This window comes from Salvelinus alpinus, chromosome 4 (genome assembly GCF_045679555.1).
Source record: "Salvelinus alpinus chromosome 4, SLU_Salpinus.1, whole genome shotgun sequence".
NCBI classification, from domain to species: Eukaryota; Metazoa; Chordata; class Actinopteri; order Salmoniformes; family Salmonidae; genus Salvelinus; species Salvelinus alpinus.
The window spans coordinates 55,542,197-55,563,917 of NC_092089.1; the positions used below are offsets into that span (position 1 = coordinate 55,542,197).

The 21,721-nt window shown below is 44.8% G+C and overlaps 1 protein-coding gene across 2 annotated transcripts in view; it reads left to right on the forward strand.

Annotated features, from left to right (window-relative positions):
• LOC139573980 (ubiquitin carboxyl-terminal hydrolase 45-like) overlaps window positions 1-20,518 on the forward strand; it is a 43,112-nt gene extending 22,594 nt beyond the window's left edge. Inside the window, exons 6-18 of one of the 2 annotated variants that reach the window (XM_071398021.1) lie at window positions 1,996-2,147; window positions 3,674-3,769; window positions 4,072-4,202; window positions 10,057-10,144; window positions 14,781-14,862; window positions 15,089-15,180; window positions 15,638-15,694; window positions 15,826-15,951; window positions 16,044-16,683; window positions 17,631-17,728; window positions 17,938-18,024; window positions 18,240-18,387; window positions 19,622-20,518. In XM_071398021.1, coding sequence (XP_071254122.1) covers window positions 1,996-2,147; window positions 3,674-3,769; window positions 4,072-4,202; window positions 10,057-10,144; window positions 14,781-14,862; window positions 15,089-15,180; window positions 15,638-15,694; window positions 15,826-15,951; window positions 16,044-16,683; window positions 17,631-17,728; window positions 17,938-18,024; window positions 18,240-18,387; window positions 19,622-19,752 — 1,928 coding nt within the window. In that variant the 3' untranslated portion in view covers window positions 19,753-20,518. The remainder of the gene's footprint in view (window positions 1-1,995; window positions 2,148-3,673; window positions 3,770-4,071; window positions 4,203-10,056; window positions 10,145-14,780; window positions 14,863-15,088; window positions 15,181-15,637; window positions 15,695-15,825; window positions 15,952-16,043; window positions 16,684-17,630; window positions 17,729-17,937; window positions 18,025-18,239; window positions 18,388-19,621) is intronic. The other variant, XM_071398022.1, reaches the window with a different exon arrangement.
• The last annotated feature ends 1,203 nt before the right edge of the window (window positions 20,519-21,721 follow it).

Consider the following 21,721-nt stretch of genomic DNA (forward strand, 5'->3'; position numbering starts at 1 on the left):
GGCCTGCTCTGCACTGACGACTGCCTCCCTCCTTGCTGAGTTGGGACGGTCATGGAGGAGTAACAGCTGGACCAGAGAGCCGTCTCTCCCTAAACAGCGGAAACTTCTCCAGCTGTCATCTGCTCTCTCCCATATGGCCCATCGCTCCTTCCAGCTGCAGCCCTGGCCTCCCGCACTTTAACCCACTTCCACTGCAGAAGACCATGTTTGCAGTTTGCTCTGGTGTCTGTGTGCTGCTGGGACCGGGACTGGCCCTCACTAAGAAGCTACCCCAGCACATAATGGGTTGAATGCAACCCCTGTCTCCCTGAACAAACTATTAGGCTCTGGTCTCACAGGAGATTGAGAGACACTTTAGGTGTTGTTTTTTCTCTGGCGACCTCGGAGAACTTGGTTCGTACGTAAAGTTTCAAAATGCTGCACCGAGCTACATCGATATGGACAAACTCTCTTGCAAGGTGACACCATGCGGGGGAAAAAAACGTATCACATTTTCACTGCACTTGACATACTAAACGAACAGTAAGCGCATCTTAGCTAAAACATTAGTCAGTGCATATACAGTGCATTCGGAAAGTATTCAGACCCCTTGACTTTTTCCACATTTTGTTACGTTACAGCCTTATTCAATAAAAAAATAAAAAATCCCTCATAAAAAAACAAAGCCACGAGGTCGAAGGAATTGTCCGTAGAGCTCCGAGACAGGCTTGTGTCGAAGAACAGATCTGGGGAAGGGTAACAAAAAAAATTCTGCAGCATTGAAGGTCCCCAAGAACACAGTGGCCTCCATCATTCTTAAATGCAAGAAGCTTGGAACCACCAAGACTCTTCCTAGAGCTGGCCTCCCCACCAAACTGAGCAATCGGGGGAGAAAGGCCTTGGTCAGGGAGGTGACCAAGAAGCCGATGGTCACTCTGACAGAGCTCCAGAGTTCCTCTGTGGAGATGGGAGAACTTTCCAGAAGGACAACCATCTCTGCAGCAATCCACCAATCAGGCCTTTTATGGTAGAGTGGCCAGATGGAAGCCACTCCTCAGTAAAAGGCACATGACAGCACGCTTGGAGTTTGCCAAAAGGCAACTAAAGGACCATGAGAAACCAGATTTTCTGGTCTGATAAAACCAAGATTGAACTCTTTGGCCTAAATGCCAAACGTCACGTCTGGAGGAAACCTGGCACCATCCCTACGGTGAAGCATGGTGGTGGCAACATCATTCTGTGGGAGACTTGTCAGGATCGAGGGAAAGATGAACGGAGCAAAGTACAGAGAGATCCTTGATGAAAACCTACTCCAGAATGCTCAGGACCTCAGACTGGGGTGAAGGTTCACCTTCCAATTGGACAGCGACCCTAAACACACAGCCAAGACAACGCAAGAGTGGTTTCAGGGCAAGTCTCTGAATGTCCTTGAGTGCCCCAGCCAGAGCCCGGCCTTTAACTCGATTTGAACATCTCTGGAGAGACCTGAAAATAGCTGTGTAGCGACGCTCCCCATCCAACCTGACATAGCTTGAGAGAATCTGTAGAGGAGAATGGGAGAAACTCCCCAAATACAGGTATGCCAAGCTTGTAGCGTCATACCCAAGAAGACTCGAGGCTGTAATCGCTGCCAAAGGGGCTTCAACAGAGTACTGAGTAAAGGGTCTGAATACTTATGTAAATGTGATATTAGTAAACATTTCTGAAAACCCCCGTTTTTGATTTGTCATTATGGGGTATTGTGTGTAGATTGATGAGGGGGGAAACTATTTAATACATTTTAGAATAAGGCTGTAATGTAACAAAATGTGGAAAAAGTCAAGGGGTCTGAATACTTTCCGAATGCACTGTACATTTCACCTGTTTAACACTTGCATTTGAAAATGTCAAGTACTCATTAGTAATCGAATACAAACCATGAATCGAGTGCTCGCGTCCAACTCTAATCTACAGTTGAAAATGACAAAAACCTTTGTATATAGGAGTAAAACAACTTTTCCTTTTTGTGCCTTGCAGGAACAACATCGAAAATGATCAAGCTTAGAGAGGAGCCCAGCGACTATGCAGACCAGTCCAGAGGGAAGAGTCCGGTCTACAACAGCACACTGGTCCCGGTCAAAGGCATCAGCAACCTAGGAAACACCTGCTTCTTTAACGCAGTTATGCAGGTGCGGTCATTATGAGATTGGTTTGTATACCGTAAACATTGATGAGGCTGCTTATGAAATGCAACCGTCGGGATAAGGTCATGTCGAAGAGTCTTTACCACTGGTGTAATTAGAGTACTATTTATAACTTGTCAGTAATGTCCAGATCAACTAGCCCATGTCAGCTAACATTTTTGTTGCTCGGTTTGTTAGCCCGTAGATATTTTTGTAATGTTTGAGTCACTCAAATATCACATGAATAAACATTAGACATGGCAAAATGTATAGAATTGCAAGAAAATTAGCTTTAAACCTGCAAAATGCTCTCTGCACCTCATGACAAAATGTGTAGAATTGCTGGAAATAAGCTTTAAACCTGCAACATTTTCTCTCCCTCAACAACCCTGGTCTAGGGAACAGTGTACTGTAAACATGGCGGCTGGTCAAACTGGCATGTCAAGTGCTGCTCCTCCCTACAGTAAAATACCATAACATACCAGCCTGGGGCTCCCGAGTGGTGCAGCATTTCAGTGCTTGAGGCGTCACTACAGACACCCTGGTTCGAATCCAAGCTGTATCACAACCGGCTGTGATTGGGAGTCCCATAGGGCGGCGCACAATTGGCCCAGCGTCGTCCGGGTTTGGCCGGTGTAGGCCGTCATTGTAAATAAGAATTTGTTCTTAAAATCAACAACACATGAAAGGCTTGTATAAATGTCTTTACAATACAGCAGTATAGGCAAGAACAAGTTATGCATATATAGTACACGGGTATGTTATATGCGTATGTGTGACTCATCTATCCACAGGAAAATAGGACTGGTATGGAACACGTTCTCTATGTTCCAGTGTGTGTTGTCTGTCTGGTCTTGGGGAATTGAAACTTACATTCCCTTCCCGTTTTCCGCCATTTTGTTAATCACCTGGAGCTCTCTCGTGATTGAAACCAGACCGAACATTCTTCCTTTACATGTTTTTTTCTCTCTCTCTTTCTATTCTCATTGGCTCCTTCAAAATTGCAATTTTGCTGGTGAAACAATATAATTGTCAGAGAGAAAGCTCACACTGCTGAAGCCATTGTGTCTTTTCCATAGCAACTGTCTTCATTGCCAGGATGTGACAAAACAACTGTCGTTTGAAAGGGAAGAAAGAGATGATGCAGTAATATGATGGGACAATGGTGGCTCTGGGCAATCCCTTCTGTGTTTCAGTCACAGCTCATCGTTTCTTTGGAAAGGGCTTTTTTAGCGTAATGATATTTAGGCTAACACCCGCCAGTTTCTCAGAATTAATCGAGATGTTTTCAATTGTAGACTTTCCAGTTTTACCAATCATTTTTTTTGTTGCATTTGTAATATTTTAATGTTTTTTATTATTTTTTGTGAAGGGATGATGAAATAAAAAGGAAGAAGTGCAGGAAGATGTTAATTCATGATTCTTCTAACTGATAAGAAATTATTCTGTCCTGTCCATGCAGGTTAAAAAACGATGATGACTAAATGAAGTGAACGGTAATGGGTTAATAATGGCTGATTTCTGTCCATCAGAATCTGTCCCAGACTCACATGCTGAACGACCTGATACAGGATGTGAAGGAGAAGGGACACAAGCTGAAGATCTGCCCCCCTGCCGAGTCAAATGTGGTACGTTCCACGCTCATGTGCTTGGTATAGTCCAGTCCACCACTATAGTCTTATACTGTACATGGCACAGGAAGTCACTTATTACTGTCTATATGGGTGGTTCTTTTTATTATTAGCATAACAGGCTATCGTAAATATCCCTTGAGTCATGTTGTAGCCCCCCACGTCTCCAGTCATCTGTAGAATGCAGTCAAGCCCCTTCAGGCTTTCCATGGTAGTGCAACACTGTATGAAATACATGCCTTGTCTAACACTCATATGTTCTCTCGCTCACTCTCTCCTTTCCTGGGGTTGTCCTTCAGGGGGCATTGATGGTGACTCTGCCCAGCCCAGAGCCCCTGACCTCGTCCATGTTCCTCTTCCTACACAGCATGAAGGAGTCTGGGAAGGGCCCTGTCAACCCCAAGATCCTTTTCAACCAGCTCTGCCAGAAGTAAGACTATGTCCTGCATTAATCTTTATTTTATGTGTTGGCCGTCTTACAGCATTAGTGTTGATGGTGCCGTAACCCAGTATAGGCTATTGTATAGGCATGGGTGTGGACTTAACCTGCTTCCTGTGCTGGTCCATGCTAAAAGATTTTTTATGAAAAGAGCATATGAGGGCTGCCCTGTAGGGTGCCAGAGGAGGAACTACAGACCTGTAAAAGGTTGGCTAAAGCTTTCATAGTTATATTCTCTTTAATTGTGTACTAATGACAAACTTGATCACCAAGAGACATCAATAGTTTTTGTTACCATCAATTCCTTACTTGATTGATGGAATCACCACTGCGCAACATTGTAGAAACATTGTGCTGTGGTTGCGGCGTCGGCGATGCATCAATGTTAGACACACAGCCTCATATGCAGACAAGCTGCCCTGCTTCATAGGTTAGAGGTCAGTGTGGCCCAACTGGTCTGGCACTTCTCCATTGCCGTGACAACAGTCAACCAAACAGTACAGGCAGAGGCCACAGCTCTTACCTGCCCTGTTGTCAAGCTGCCATGGCGACCACTTCAGAGAAGAGGTTGTCTCAACCTGCTGGACCCTACCAGCACCTGGTCCATCCAGTCTTCAGTCCACCCTGCTCCCTAACGCTGCTCAACACTAAACCATTAACACCAACGCACTCCACACAGAACGAACAGTAGACCTCACTGCACAAAATGATCTGCTGCGATCTGCTTCCAGCTGCAATCAAAACAGCATGGCATGTCCTTGTTCTCTTTAACACGCCGCACCACCTGTGTTCGTGTTTGAACTTGAGGATAGTAAACCGGCTGAGTGGCTGGCCCGGCCCGGCCTCCCAGTTTCATGGTGAACGCTTATGAACACGGTCACCTTTGAACATGCTGAACGGTTGGTTAGGTCTTTCTTTGAACGTGTGGTGAATGGTTGGTTGGCTCTTGTTGTTGGAACATGGTGAACGGCTGGTTTGGCCCAGGCTGGCTGTAGTGTGTGCGGCCTGTTGGGTTAGGTAGGACCAGGCTCTGTACAGTTGGCTGTGTCTGGGTGGGATGGGGAACGTTCGGGTGGCTGGAGCGCGGAGACGGTTGGCCGCCTGGGTGCCTCTGGTGTGTCCCGGTACCCGGGCTTTTATCTGCCCAGGTGTGTGTGTGTGTGTGTGAGAGCAATGCCACCCCTCACCTGGTACCACCTCACCCTGCATTGCGTATGCACTCAGCCGGGCATACACATAGGCACAGCATGCACGTACACAACACACATTCACCCAGTAGACCTCATTTCATGCCCTTCCTCACGCTCACTTGCGCATTACACAGACCCATGCCTTTATTCAAACCCTTCTTCCATGCACACATTCACTCGACACATACAAGTGCACGTGCTACACACATCATCGCATGTTTTTACGCACACATATGATTTGCCATCGCTCTCCCGTCCTTCGCAAACAAGCTCTACATCTCTCTCCTCATTCTGTCTGTAACTGCATGTCAGTGGGGCAAGGGTCAAGAGTAGCTCCTCTATACAGGAACATTCTCCTGATGCTGATAATGATATTTCTCCTGCCGCGTGTTGACCTTCGGGATGTCTAAAGCCATATACACACTAGGCTGTGTGCATGTCCAATCCTCGTCTTTATTACCCGAGGTCTCCTAGCTCAGTGGCGTGTTGCCGGCCCTGACCTGAGAATGTGCACCCTAGTGCTTTACAACACACTGGTTGGTTAAACTGGCTACTTGTGTAGGACCCCACAGTGTGTGTGTGTTTTTTTCTTTGGTATTTAAGACAGATTGAGCCTAGTGTGTTGTTGTGTTCACCCTTGACCAGCTGAGTCACTCCCTGTCTGGCCTGCTCTTCTGGTTGCCCCACTATACCCAACGCCAGGACCCCTGTGCCAGCTGGACGAGTCAGGCTCGGACCAGCGCCAGTCCCAGTGGTTTGGAGGGTCAACACCACACACACTGTTTCTGGTGCCAGTGAGAGACTCGGCTTGTACCCAGACCCACCGCTAGGCCTATGCTGCTGTGGTGGGGGATGTGTGTATGAGGGAAAAAGCTCTCCAATTTATTCTGATTTAAATAAAAAAAAATGTCATATGACTTTGGGCAGTCATTAAAGTTTCATCTAGAGAATCTTGCCTATGCTTACACAGGAACACTTTTACTTCCCTTTTTCCTTACACTAGCGTTCAGTTATGAAATAATACACGCACACACTTGCACAAATGCACTCTGCGAACGTGCGTACACACTAACTGACCTTCTTTCATGACTTGTAGGCTATTTTCTTTTTACCAACCTGTGTGTAAGTCCAACGCAGTAGGAAAATAGCAGGGTTCAACAATGAGCAGGCAGCCACACAAAGGCACATGGCCACACAGGCCTGAACATGCATGGCAGATCTCCTGCCGCTGAAGCGTTGAAGAGCAGGCGTTCTCGCAAGGAAGGTCACATTCAGCTGGTCTCACAATGCCTGATATAAATCATGTCCACAGACCTCCAGCTGCCTATGCAAGGCATTCAATTGTATTTCTGATGTTACGTATCACGCTTTTTGTCTGTCCTTGTGAGGAATAGTCTACATGTGCATCAAAGCTGAGACCGAGAGATTGAGAAACAGCTTCCATCTCAAGGCCATCAGACTGCTAAACAGCAATCGCTAACTCAGAGAGGCTGCTGCCTACATTGAGACCCAATCACTGGACTCTAAGAAATGGATCACTAGTCACTTTAAACAATGGCACTTTAAGTAATGCCACTTTAATATTGTTTACATATCTTACATTACTCATATCACATGTATATACTGTATCTTATACCATCTACTGCACCTTGCCTATGCCGCTCGGCCATCGCTCATCCATATACTTATATGTACATATTCTCATTCACCCCTTTAGATTTGTGTGTAGTTGTTGGGGAATTGTTAGATTACTTGTTAGATTTGTGTGTATTAGGTAGTTGTTGGGAAGGATTAGATTACTTGTTAGATATTACTGCACTGTTGGAACTAGAAGCACAAGCATTTCGCTACACTCGCATTAACATCTGCTAACCATGTGTATGTGACCAATAAAATGTGATTTGATTTGAAAAGATTCAATACACTCATAAATGTAGGGAGGTGGGGGAAGAAAGCTGCATTCGATAATGTGGGTATGGCAGGAGAGCGAGACGTTGCTAGGAAATAGGCCTAGACTTATTAGAAGGAATGTCTTTCATAGTTGATTGCATGTGGCACTGTGACCCTGTGAATGTGATTACATATGAGGCAGGGTGTTCTGTAAGTCAGATAAGTGTTGATTTTTATGTTATAGATGTTTTTTTTTTTAAATTTTACATGCATGATAGATGAGTGTTTTTACATGCTTATGCTGGATAGATACAGTAAGTGGCTTTTATTATGTAAATATGTGTGTCAATGTGAAAGCGACTCAATGTATATGATTTTTATATGTTGTATTGGAAGTGTGTGTGTGTGTGTGCGCCCCTCTGCCTGTCGAGGTGGTGCAACGTGCCGGGGTTGCCTTGCGTCTGGTACTAACTCATCCGCTGTTAATTGTGTTAGCACCGCAGCTGTCTGCATTGGTCAGGGCCAGATTGGGAGCAGCGCTACAGGGCCCTTCTGCCTCTCTTCCACTGGGATGAGCTTCTAGACTGCACCGTTCCCACTGATCCCTTTGGAGCTGCTCGTCTGCCTCTCACCCGTCGCTGTTCCGTTCCCGGAAAAAATACCCCAAGACTGCTGCGTGCCTCTCTCTGTCTGTCTTTTAATCCCAATTATCACTGTGTGCCGACCAGATTCTGTACCAGTCCGACCCGCTTTGTGTTTGAGCTGTTAGATAAGCAGAGTTGCGGATGAGTGTGTTTGGCATGCATACAAGACACTATTTGCTTGATATAAAGCCATATTCCTACTGTAATCCCCATTTTTGTAATTTCCATTTTTTATATAAGAAAACATGCTTTAAAACACTAATTTTGTACACATTTGAAGGAAGATATTCTGTTATGTTTTGGCATCTTTAAAGGGGATGAAATGAGGGACACGTGATTCCCTCCGCCCCCCTTACGTGTGGCAGAGAGAGTGCAAAGAGGTAGAGACAGAGGTAGAGAAGGGGGGCTGAGTTGGTCCTCTAGACCTCCTGCTCATGACCTGTGTTGGGGGCAGGTGGCCATTCGTCTCTCCCCCAGCTCCAGTCACCCATTCTGGGGCTTGACGTCAACATCCATCAGCACATGGCAGAGATGATCCAGACTGTAGGCCCATCCACTCTGCTGCCAGTTAGAGGATGAGTACCTCTGTTCTGATTGGGTCTGGGAGCTCGCCAGGAAGAATGGTTCACCAGTTCAAAGGGGTGAATCGTTTGGTTTCATTTGCATTGCAGGCCAATCTGAACGGGTCATTGGCCTGTATGTAGAGAAGATATGACATCAGATCAGGATGCTATACTTGGGACAATGAAGCCCCTACAATGCCTTTTAGGAGGACCCATTTCTCTGTGGAGAGCTGCTCAGGGGCGTTATAAAATAGGACATACAAACATATAGGCTAACGCCCTTAGAACAAGTACCAGTATTCTGGTTATCCAGTGATCAAGACGGTGATCATTGTTATAGATGGTCAGATGCTAAACTGGTATCAAAGAGGCAATGAATGTACTTGTCCTCCTCTATGACCCTGTGCACTCAGATAGCATTGGGTTAGGAGTGGTCAGTGGTTCTCTCAGGTCAGCTGCATGTTGTCCTGCCAGCCTGTCAGGCCAACCTGTTCCGTGGCTGGCACTGCCCAACAGGTTGTGGTGGTGGCTCTGGCCCTGGCTGCCCATCTGGCCCTAGCATCTGTCCCTACATCTGTCCTGCTGTGGCCAGGGACAAGCTCAAGGAGAGCCCCCTCTACGAGTGCTGGGGCATGAACACGCAGGATTTCCACTGGCACAATCACCATACGTTTTCTCCCGTAGTTACATGTACTGCTGGGGAATGATAATGATGGGAGATATGTGTACTCTAGACAGTAAAGTGCTTTCTATTGAAGAAATTCAGAATTGGCTTGCACAGTAAGCCCTACAGCCATTTTCACCTGCAATGTCAAATTTAATTTGTAAATACTTGCACAGGTCTTAAAGTTAGCTACGAAATGAAAGAAATTCCATTAAATAATCAATGTGTCATTGTTATAGGAGATGCCTTTAACAAAATCAGTCATTTTCTTTTACTTGGAATCTTGCTTAACACACAAAGCCAGGAGGAGGTCATTGTCTGGGTACGCATGTGTATGTGTTTGTGTGACCCTAACTGGTTTAATGAAAGCTTTGGGAATGAAACAATAGCTGCCTTTAATCACCAGAAAGCTGCAGAGAGGAGAGGAAATTGAATGGATGAACCAACGAAAAGTCCTTGAGAAAAAATAATGGCCTTTCTCCACTCTCATGTCTCTGTATGCACTATTGATACAGCTGATTGCTTTGTGCATGTGGTTGATTGCTTTGTGCATGCTTCTGAGTGTGTGGGTGGGTGGGTGTTTGTGTACAAATGATTTGTGTTTGCCTGTCCTAGATTTACTCATTTTATAAACTATAAACAACGCACATGTGACTGGTCTAGCTTAGCGGTAGAGCTGCCAGCTTCAGACCACGTGTACCGACCCTGGAGACAGGGTTCGGTCCGCTGTCCACCTCTAACTTTCATCCCTCTCAACTCTCTCCCTCTCTCAAGATCTCTGTTAAAAAAACGGAATTACGTTTACACAAGTGTGTGCGTATGTGTAGACATTTGACATGGTTACTATGTGAGTGTATGTGTTCTGACGAAACTGTGTTCTGTCTGTCTCACCAGGGCTCCACGCTTTAAGGGCTACCAGCAGCAGGACAGCCAGGAGCTGCTCCATTACCTACTGGACTCCATGAGAGTAGAGGAGACTAAGGTGAGACTAAAGACCCACATTACAAACACCACATCCTTCTTCCACTCAGCCTAGTACCATGGCTCCGTCTCTGTGCCAGTGGCTGTGTTTGAGATCCACACTTACTGAGCAGACTGACCGATCTACAAATCGTAAAGAGTAGTTATTTAGGAAGCCTTTTTTTAAATATATATATTTTTTAATGTAGATCAGTCAAGTGACTGAGCAGAATGTATGCTCTCAAACACACCCTGTGTCTTGTGAAGTATGAGTATGATGACATAAAGCCATTACTCTCTATGTCTGTCAACGGTGTCTATGATGGCTGCAGCCAAGCTACATGTAGGGTGGTGTCCAAGCTAGTAAGAGTACGCAAAAGAACAGGCAATGTTTTGATTGCAATTGAGAAGCACACTTCAATCGCCAACGTAGAGCAGGCTGAAAGCCATGGGAGACATTCACCTGTGTGCTTGTGGATGAAAGTGTGCAGGGTTTGGTCTTTGCCTTTGCTTCTCGGCCAGCCATTGTCTTTTAACCTTATGGTACCATATTGTCTGGCAAGTGCAGACTGCCCCACCCCCCCATTCAACAATTAGGGGGAGCCCACTGTGGGCCCGGCCCAGGGCTGAGTCAGTTGGCCCCTCGGCCCCACCAGCGACTCAGCCAGGCCCAAAAAGAGGGGAGAGTAACGGGTGTGGAGTGGAGTGGTCAGCCCGGGGCCTGGGACAGGGGGACAAGGGTACAGGCTGGGACTCCCCCCTGGTTCTTTTTAAACTTGTGAACACTGACAGTTGTGCCACTTACGGGACTTGCAAGTGGCACGACATGCGTCATTGTGTGATCTGGGAAACACGCAGCTGTGGGTCGCCCCATTGTGCTGGAGGGTCACCCCCCCTCCCCCGCTCCAATCAGGGAGTCCGAGAGGGAGGGGTAAAGGAGGGAGCTGGCCCTATTCACACATTCATTATACATGCGCTCAAACGTAAACACACGCACATACGCTTATATGCATTTGACATCTACTGTCTGATGAATTTACAATAAATTTACCTGCAAAAATGTGCAATGGGTTCGCACTAGAGGTCGACCGATTAATCGGAATGGCCGATTAATTAGGGCCGATTTTCAAGTTTTCATAACAATCGGAAATCGGTATTTTTGGACACCGATTTGGCCGATTTAAAAAAAATATATATATATAAAAAAATATATATATATATATAAAAAATGACACCTTTATTTAACTAGGCAAGTCAGTTAAGAACACATTCTTATTTTCAATGACGGCCTAGGAACGGTGGGTTAACTGCCTTGTTCAGGGGCAGAACGACAGATTTTTACCTTGTCAGCTTGGGGATTCAATCTTGCAAGCTTACGGTTAACTAGTCCAACGCTCTAACCACCTGATTACATTGCACTCCACGAGGAGCCTGCCTGTTACGCGAATGCAGTAAGAAGCCAAGGTAAGTTGCTAGCTAGCGTTAAACTTATCTTATAAAAAACAATCAATCATAATCACTAGTTATAACTACACATGGTTGATGATATTACTAGTTTATCTAGCGTGTCCTGCGTTGCATATAATCAATGCGGTGGCATTCGCGAAAAAGGACTGTCGTTGCTCCAACGTGTACCTAACCATAAACATCAATGCCTTTCTTAAAATCAATACTCAAGTATATATTTTTAAACCTGCATATTTAGTTAATATTGCCTGCTAACATGAATTTCTTTTAACTAGGAAAAATGGTGTCAGGGTATATGCAGCAGAGTCAGGGTATATGCAGCAGTTTGGGCCACCTAGCTCATTGCAAACTGTGTGAAGACTATTTCTTCCTAACAAAGACAGCCAACTTCGCCAAACGGGGGATGATTTAACAAAGCGCATTTGCGAAAAAAGCACAATTGTTGCACGACTGTACCTAACCATAAACATCAATGCCTTTCTTAAAATCAATACACAGAAGTATATATTTTTAAACCTGCATATTTAGCTAAAAGATATCCAGGTTAGCAGGCAATATTAACCAGGTGAAATTGTGTCACTTATCTTGCGTTCATTGCACGCAGAGTCAGGGTATATGCAACAGTTTGGGCCGACTGGCTCGTTGACACAACATTGAAGGTTGTGCAATGTAACAGGAATATTTAGACTTATGGATGCCCCCCGTTAGATAAAATACGGAACGGTTCCATATTTCACTGAAAGAATAAACATTTTGTTTTCGAAATGATAGTTTCCGGATTCGACCATATTAATGACCAAAAGCTCGTATTTCTGTGTGTTATTATGTTATAATTAAGTCTATGATTTGATAGAGCAGTCTGACTGAGCGATGGTAGGCAGCAGCATGCTCGTACGCACTCATTCAAACAGCACTTTCGTGCGTTTTGCCAGCAGCTCTTCGCATTGCTTCAAGCATTGAGCTGTTTATGACTTCAAGCCCATCAACTCCCGAGATTAGGCTGGTGTAACCGATGTAAAATGGCTTGCTAGTTAGCGGGGTGCGCGCTAATAGCGTTTCAATCGGTGACGTCACTCGCTCTGAGACCTTGAAGTAGTTGTTCCCCTTGCTCTGCAAGGGCCGCGGCTTTTGCGGAGCAATGGGTAACGATGCTTCGAGGGTGGCTGTTGTCGATGTGTTCCTGGTTCAAGCCCAGGTAGGGGCGAGGAGAGGGACGGAAGCTATACTGTTACACTGGCAATACTAAAGTGTCTATAAGAACATCCAATAGTCAAAGGTATATGAAATACAAATGGTATAGAGATAAATAGTCCTATAATTCCTATAATAACTACAACCTAAAACTTTTTACCTGGGGAATATTGAAGACTCATGTTAAAAGGAACCACCAGCTTTCATATGTTCTCATGTTCTGAGCAAGGAACTTAAACGTTAGCTTTTTTACATGGCACATATTGCACTTTTAATTTCTTCTCCAACACTTTGTTTTTGCATTATTTAAACCAAATTGAACATGTGTCATTATTTATTTGAGGCTAAATTGATTTGATTGATGTATTATATTAAGTTAAAATAAAAGTGTTCATTCGGTATTGTTGTAATTGTCATTATTACAAATAAAAAAAATAAAAAATTACATAGGCCGATTAATCGGTATTGACTTTTTTTGGTCCTCCAATAATCGGTATCGGCATTGAAAAATCATAATCGGTCGACCTCTAGTTCGCACTCAAAAAGATTATTTTCACTGCATCAGGGATGGCGTACACAGACGTTTCACTGCATCAGGGATGGCGTACACAGACGTTTCACTGCAGCAGGGATGGCGTACACAGACATTTCACTGCAGCAGGGATGGCGTACACAGACGTTTCACTGCAGCAGGGAGGGCGTACACAGACGTTTCACTGCATCAGGGATGGCGTACACAGACGTTTCGGCTTTACAGCCTTCAGTGTGTAGATACAATTTTATTTTAATTCAAAACAGCATTTGTAAAGAACTGCCGATGAGCAGCAGTTGCTTCTAATCAGGTTTGCCACTCATCTGCCATAAATTTACCTGCACAGAATACACAACCCAACAAATATTGTATACACATAATTTTTTCGGTCTATGACACTTACACATTTTATTTACTCAAAACAGAATTGTAGATACATTCATCGTGTTTAGCTTGCACCAACTCAAATGTCCTCACCTGCATGGAATCAGCCCAAACAAACGTGCAATAAAGCACACACACACACACACACACACTGAGTGACTGGCCATTTCTCCCATAGCCTGTCACCACCAACCTAGGAGTTTTTGTTTTGATTGCCCATTTAGTATCAGAAGTCTAAATATGCTAATTGCACACAGTCAATTATCACCAATTAGCTGAGACGTTGGGTACAGTAATGCTCCCTCTCAGGGCATGGCCTGTGCTTCTTGGCCCATCTTAATTTAGTTTACACCCCTCCAACCTTCCCTTCCTCACCCCGCTTCTCTTACCCTGAGCCTACACACTACACATTGGGGGGTCCTGATGGTGATTCATTAGTATGGGGCTCAGCAGTGTCTGACTGACTAGGGAGAGGAGTACAGGAGGGGTGCAGGGGGGGGGGTTGCAGAGCTGGGATTAACCAGGCTTTTGACCTAAATAGCCAGTCCAGTGCGTGGGTCCGGGGACAATGGGGGCGACTAGTCGGTTACACAGACCACGGCCAATTATCTATTGATTGGTGGTTTACTGTGTTGGTGCCTCTTCTTCTACTAGCCGACACACTCACTGACCATGTCACCTTCAATCACTGCCCACGGCCACGCCACCGAGACTGTCAGAGACGGCTGGCTGACACACTCCACACCAACACATGCGCAGTGTACACACACACACACATACGAAGTACACATACGACCGCTGTACACACCCCCACATGCAGTACATGCACATATGGCGCACACACACATAGAGAGAGCGAGATGCAAGTGCACATTCAGATGCTCTGGAAGAAGTTTGTATTGGTTTACTAATGTGTATTTACAAACACACTCATTTTTGTAGTGGTTTCAGTTCCTTGGCTTCCCATGGTAGCTGTTATATGAATCACCCTTTGTTGTATAAATCCTCCATTTTGTAGTCCTGCATTTTTCTATCTACTTAAGTTGCATTTATATGAGATCAATGTAGTGTTTGACATTCCCAGCGGATCAAAGCGGGCATTCTGAAATCCTTCAACAACCCCACAGAGAAGACTGCAGATGATGAGACCAAACGCCAAGTCAAAGGTTCCTGTTCCATTCTGACACTCAGTAGTTTTGACCTAAATCAATAGCGCCATCTTGTGGCAGCTTTATGTACTGTTCAATGGCTTACTATGGAAAAATACCTCAACCACAGGAGGCATGTTTCATGATTAAACATAGGCATTGATTAAAGTACATTTATTCTGAATGATTGTCGCTGAGTTTTGTTGTTTTTACGTGCCTAACCTGTATCTCCTCCTTGTCTCAGCATACGGGAAGGAGGGTGTGAAGATGAACTTTGTGGATCGCATCTTTGTGGGGGAGTTGACCAACACCATCATGTGTGAGGAGTGTGAGCATGTAAGTGATTCATTGCCTGTCTATTCTGTTTATGGTTACTGGAATCTGTGTGTGTGTATGTGTGTGTGTGTGTGTGTGTGTGTGTGTGTGTGTGTGTGGTCAACCACTGAATAGTTTGGCTGTATTCCTTAATACTTAATGATTTAATTATACAACTACAGTTATAATAATAAGATATGCCATTTAGCAGATGTGTTTATCCAAAGTGACTTACAATCATGCTAAATACATTTTATGTACGGGTGACCCTGGGAATCGAAAGCACAATCCTGGTGTTGCAAGTGCCATGCTCGACTGAGCCGTATGTTTTGTGTGTGTCATACGCAGTTAAACCATTATAAACCACTTCTCAATGAGCAGTGTTCATATTTCCGTAAGACCATAGTTGTTCCCAGCTGAAAGCCATGCCGTACTTTGATTGTGAGTGTTATGGGTGCCTGTCCTCTGTCTCCCTCAGATCTCCACAGTGAAGGAAGCCTTTATTGACATCTCCCTGCCCATCATTGAGGAGCGGGTGAGCATATCTTTGCATTCGTTTTGCAATAGTGTCCAGTCCGGAATACTGCTTCTGCCATGTTGGTCATATGTGATAAGTGTACAGTTGGTTTCATCTCTGTCTTCGTGTCATGTCCTGGTGCTGTTCAGATGTCCAAGCCGTCCAACCCGGGCAGGACTGGGAAAATCAGTCGGGAGCAAGAAGCTCACGTCTCCCACGGTGACGAGACGCTTTCCGCAGTGCTCAATAAGAACAGCAGGAAACTTAGCGGACAGGTGTGTGTGTTCTTTGTGTCTGTGTGTAAATGTAGTTGGAGTCAGTGGGTGGGTGTGTTTTGCTGACTGTGTGTGTCTACCTCCCTCAAAAGCAGCAGCAGGGCCAGAAGTCTCCTGGCTCTGTGGAAGAGAAGGGGGCAGACAGCCCCTCGGACCACCCCGAGGAGGAGTCTCCCTCCGTAATGGCCCGTGCTGCAGGAGGTTCCAAAATGGCCGCCACCAGCAGCCTATCTGATGGCAGCGAGAAAGACTCGGGCCCTCAGGACAGCAGCAATGACGCCGACAGCGAGGCCTCGGAGAGCGAGTGGACGCCCCGGCACTCCTCGGGCCACAGCCATGGTGGCAGAGGGTCCACCCCTACCCAGTCTCCCACCCCTGCTACCCTGTCCGCCCTCTCCCCCAGGACCCAGCTTGGTGGTGCTGTGGAGCAGCTGGTCAGTGCAGTGCATAAGATGAACCTGGGCCCTGATTCAGCGGACACACCCTCTACACACTGTCCTGAGGACCAGGGGGAGCCCCAGCCTCAACATCCTCAACAGTCTCCTCACTCCCACCACCAGGGGGCATTCCAGGCCCTGTCCCACAGCTATACACCCTGCTCCAAGGAGTGCTCCGTTCAGTCCTGCCTTCACCAGTTCACCTCGGTGGAGCTTCTGATGGGCAACAACAAGCTGTTGTGCGAGAGCTGCACGGACCGCCGGCAGAAACAACTGCGGAAGAGCACCTCAGCAGGTTAGTTAGAACACATACACCGTTTGATAGAGAACTTGTGCTGGTTTGAAATATATACTTTTTTATCTGACCTTTATTTAACTAGGCAAGAAAGTTACGAACAAATTCTTATTTACAATGACGGCCTACCCCGGCAAAACCTGGACAATGCTGGGCCAATTGTGCTATGGGACTCCCAATCTCGGCCGGATGTGATACAGCCTGGATTCGAACCAGGGACTGGAGTGACGCCGCTTGCATTGAGATGCAGTGCCTAAGACCGCTGTGCCACTCGGGAGCCCTCGAGAACCACTGTTAAAGACAATTTGTTGAGATTCTGTCCTAATAGTGACAGCAGTAGGTGATATGGAAATGCGTGGCTATTCGGCACCTATCCATGTCATGCATTTACACAGATATTCAAATGCAGACATTTAGGCTACACTGACTTGTATCAGGCAGAGCAATCATGTATTTGAAAAATGATCATTCACAACGTGACATTGTGGTGTCTATGTGCTTACAGACAGTGGTGTAAAGTACTTAAGGAAAAGTACTTTAAAGCACTACTTAAGTCGTTTTTTTAGGGAATCTGAACTTTACTTAACTATTTAGATTTTACACAACTTTTACTCCACTACATGCCTAAAGAAAATAATGTATTTTTCACTCCATACATTTTCCCTGACACCCAAAAGTACTCATTACATTTCGAATGCTTTGCAGGACTGGAAAATGGTTACTATAAAGAATGTGAAGTGATTTTTACTTTTGATACTTAAGTATATTTTAGCAATTACATTTACTTTTGATACTTAAGTATGTTTAAAACCAAATACTTTTAGACTTTTACTAAAGTAGTATTTTACTGTGTGACAGTCACTTTTACTTGAGTCATTTCTTTTTGTTTTTTCTCTTAGTTTTACCCAAGTATGACAATTGTGTACTTTTTGCACCACTGCTTACAGAGAAGAAGTCTGACAAGGTGTACACCAGCGCTCGCAAACAGATGCTGATCTCTTCGCTGCCCCCGGTGGTCACTCTGCACCTCAAACGCTTCCATCAGGTTAGCATATTACTTCATGCATTATTGTACACCTCTTTACGTTATAGTATATGATATATCATGTCCGTTTGAATTACGTTGTGTTCTCCTGTTTATCTAAATTGTTGTTGTGGTCATGGTGTAGGCTATTACTGTGTCTTATTGTGTGTTGATATCTTTGGGGTTGATTGTGATTTTGGTTGTGTGTGTGTGTGTGTGTGTGTGTGAAGGCAGGGATGAACCTACGAAAAGTCAACCGTCACGTCAACTTCCCTCTCATCCTGGACCTGGCTCCGTTCTGCTCGGCATACTGCAAGGTACTAACTCTTCTTCACGTGAAAACAGGGACAATATCTTTACTAAAAACCTTACACTGAAATGAATATGGGTCCTTGGACACTGTAGCTCAAGTACTTATCAGTATTTGTGCTTGTAATGAATGGTTGAAAAGATAGCAATAGCTCAGATGCTCCTGTATCTGTCTGAGCTCTTGGCACTGCTTACTGTCTCATCCTGAGTTCATTTTGGACAGAACCTGGTGGCGGGGGAGCGTGTGCTCTACAGCCTGTATGGCATCGTGGAACACAGCGGGTCGATGCGCGGGGGCCACTACACAGCGTACGTAAAGGTCCGCTCGCCCCAGAGGAGAACCGAGCAGCCACAGCGCAGAAACCTGGCAGGTAAAAACGGTCTCTTTAAAAACGGTCTCTTTGTCTGTCCATAAAATACTCTCTATTCCTTTACCGATTTTGTGTTAAGAGTCTATGTCAATACATTTACTTGAAAAAAAGATTTTTATATATCGACCAAAGCATCGAATTGTATGATTGTAAAAAGTATGTGTCGCCTGTACATACAAACGCACTGTATTTGTGTGAAGGCCTCACTCCGCGTAACCTTGAAGGCGGCATTTATGAGAGAAAAAGCGCTGTAGTGTATATAGATGTCCAGTGTTATATAGATGTATTTTCTCCTGTCCTTACTCAAGGAGAGCGCCTGCCATTCAGCGACTGTAATGAAAATGTCTTTTGTGACAGAGGTCTGTGTGAGTAGTTGTCCTCGCTGGTAATTAACTAGTATAGAACTTGAGGTGACATTGTCTAGGCAGCAATGGTGAGCCACCATAGAGAGGTCAAAAGGACCTCAGTAACCACCGCTGTCGTCCACCATCCATCTCCTCATGTCAAACATCCCTTCTTACAACGCTCATCTTTTTTTCCTCTCATTTTCTTCTCACTGCTTTTCCTTTTCTCTTTCGCTTCAACACATGTTTTCCTCACCTTGCTGTAACCTTCCGTCAGGTAAAGGCTGAAATACACTACACGACGTTTGCCCGGTCTACGGGCTCTAACCATTAGAGAACCTCTGACATTTAACAATTCAGTCAAGCCAAATCGTAGTGTACACCCGGCGGCCTTAACGGCTGTACAATTAGGAAACTCGCACTTGGTGATAATGGCTGATTTTAAGGCCGAATATATTCAATATATTTGAAAATTGTCGGGACACCGTAAGTGCCCTTGAGAGCCATCAACCGCAAATCGAGTATGCGCTTACACTTTATGGGCCGTGGCGTTACGTTTTACTACGGTTTGCTCCGATTTCCTCCGATTTCCAAAAATGCGCCGGGATCCTGTAGATCAGGCTAAAAACCTAATGTCCGTCCAGTTTAAGTTTAAAATAGACTTAGCACAAACACTAAGTGTAGTGTTGTTACAATTATGAAATGTGCTTGGTCTAATTTAATTGTCTTACCTACATACCAGTGTTGCTATGAACGTCTTTGTCCATGCTGCTCCTCATCCTGTCACCGTTTCTGTGGTAAGCTAGCCACAGTCGTTGGTTTCTCACAGTAACGGCTCCTGGAAAATCTCCATCTCTTCCCATTAACCAAAGACCCTTACTGTGTTTCAGGTCCAAGGGAAGCAAGCAGTGCTACACAGGGTCAGTGGGTGTATGTAAGTGACACCAATGTCCAGACGGTACCAGAATCCAGGGTCCTCAACTCTCAGGCCTACCTGCTGTTCTACGAGGAGATGCTGTGACTGCCAGAGCACGGAGCTACCCAGAAATCGTTGGTCTCTCAGGAGACCGGGGAAGAGGGGGAAAAAAAGAGAGAGACCTGCTTTGGGTATACCACTCTCTAAACTTTGACTCCCAAGAGCATGAAACATGGCACGCACTACATGATGGGATTTGTAGGCCATCCGGGACATGCATTACATTGATGTATACTGGACTGCTCAGCATTGAAGGGTTACCACACTGTTCGTGTCTCGGTCCACTTACTGAACGTCCCCATACAGTCGCTCATACTTCTGTAGGTGAAAGAGACTGAGTGAGAAAGCGAGAGAGTGGCAGAATAGTATGTTTAATTAGCACAAATTATACAGAAAAAAGTGCTATGTTATTTATATTTTACAGCCTGCTGTGGTGAATACGAATTGTATTTTTTGTAGAACATGCGAATGTGTGACTATCATTAAATGGTGATTGCCAAAGAGTTTTTGGTAAAAGAAATAATGTAAAATTATGGAGAACATACACAAAAGACTTAAGTGCCAAAAGAATGTGATCTCAAACTATTCCTGAAAGGAGAGGTCCATAATGTGGCAGGACATCCGAGTGTTTTTCAGACCAATACATTACTGTGTTGGTCGGCACAGTTGTTTTCCCCAAATCTATTGCACCAGTGTGCATATTTAAATCTCTAACCACACGGATACAAACACATTGCGATGTTTAACAAAGGGACATTGCTACATATATGATTGCCAGCTCGTCGGACAATAAACAGTCATTTTCATTTCATTAGTCTTTTTATCCCATATTTTCTGCTGTAGTTAAACTAAAGGCAGTGAATGTGTTGATCAATCTTGAGATTCAAATGTGTCTCACCATTTATGTTAATCGTTCTGCAAATATTTTGGGGGGGGATGAAATGGAGATATTTTATCTGTCGGTTGTTGGGACATTGCATTTACATTTACATTTAAGTCATTTAGCAGACGCTCTTATCCAGAGCGACTTACAAATTGGTGCATTCACCTTATGATATCCAGTGGAACAACCACTTTACAATAGTGCATCTAACTCTTCTAAGGGGGGGGGGGGGTTAGAAGGATTACTTTATCCTATCCTAGGTATTCCTTAAAGAGGTGGGGTTTCAGGTGTCTCCGGAAGGTGGTGATTGACATTGCCAAATTATTCTGGTGAAGTGAAGGATTACTATAAGTAAAGATACAGTTTGATTAATTTCTTTCAAAACAAATAAATACTCAGTGCCTACACTCTAGGATTATTACGCTTCTGCATGTTAAGAACAAATAATTACAGTGAACACATATTTGCTTACAGACAGCTTGTGTGAAATGTATATGCAAAACCATGAGAATTTGGTGTTTTACCACAATACTAAACTGTATATAGATATGGTGCCTCAGGCTACAGTGTTTATCTTCAGGTGTTCTTTTCCTTCTGAAAATGTCATTCGATTTCAATAAGGAACTCGGTACACCGTTGGGTTATGTGAAATCATATATATATCGAAGAGAATAAATCTAATTTATGAAATGGGAAACCAACAAGGCTCAGTTTACATGTTCTTATTTTGGTTGGATGTTTGAATCCCTTTTTCCCCCAAAGGAAAGTACTTGATAGTGGATGAGTACGGCTGTTGTTTTTGCACTGGAATTTGTATCATCCCTCTTTACTGCGTGAAGACGGTGCCGGCCATTAGTCAGGGGCTGTCACAGTGAATCCCATAGTGCCATATTCATTCTGTCGGTGGTGGCGATGTGCCGTGACGGGTGCAAAGCAGCGCTGTTTGAGAAACATGTCGTGAGCTGGTGAAGAGGAGGTGGGTGTGGAATCAGGAAAAGGGCAACGTCTAAAAGTATCCCATCGTCCACCCTCCTGGTCCCATACACTGTGACATCCCAATCACGCTGTTAAAACATTCAGAGTGTCAAGCCACCCACCAACAACACAGCACTTTTTTAAAAATGTATTTTT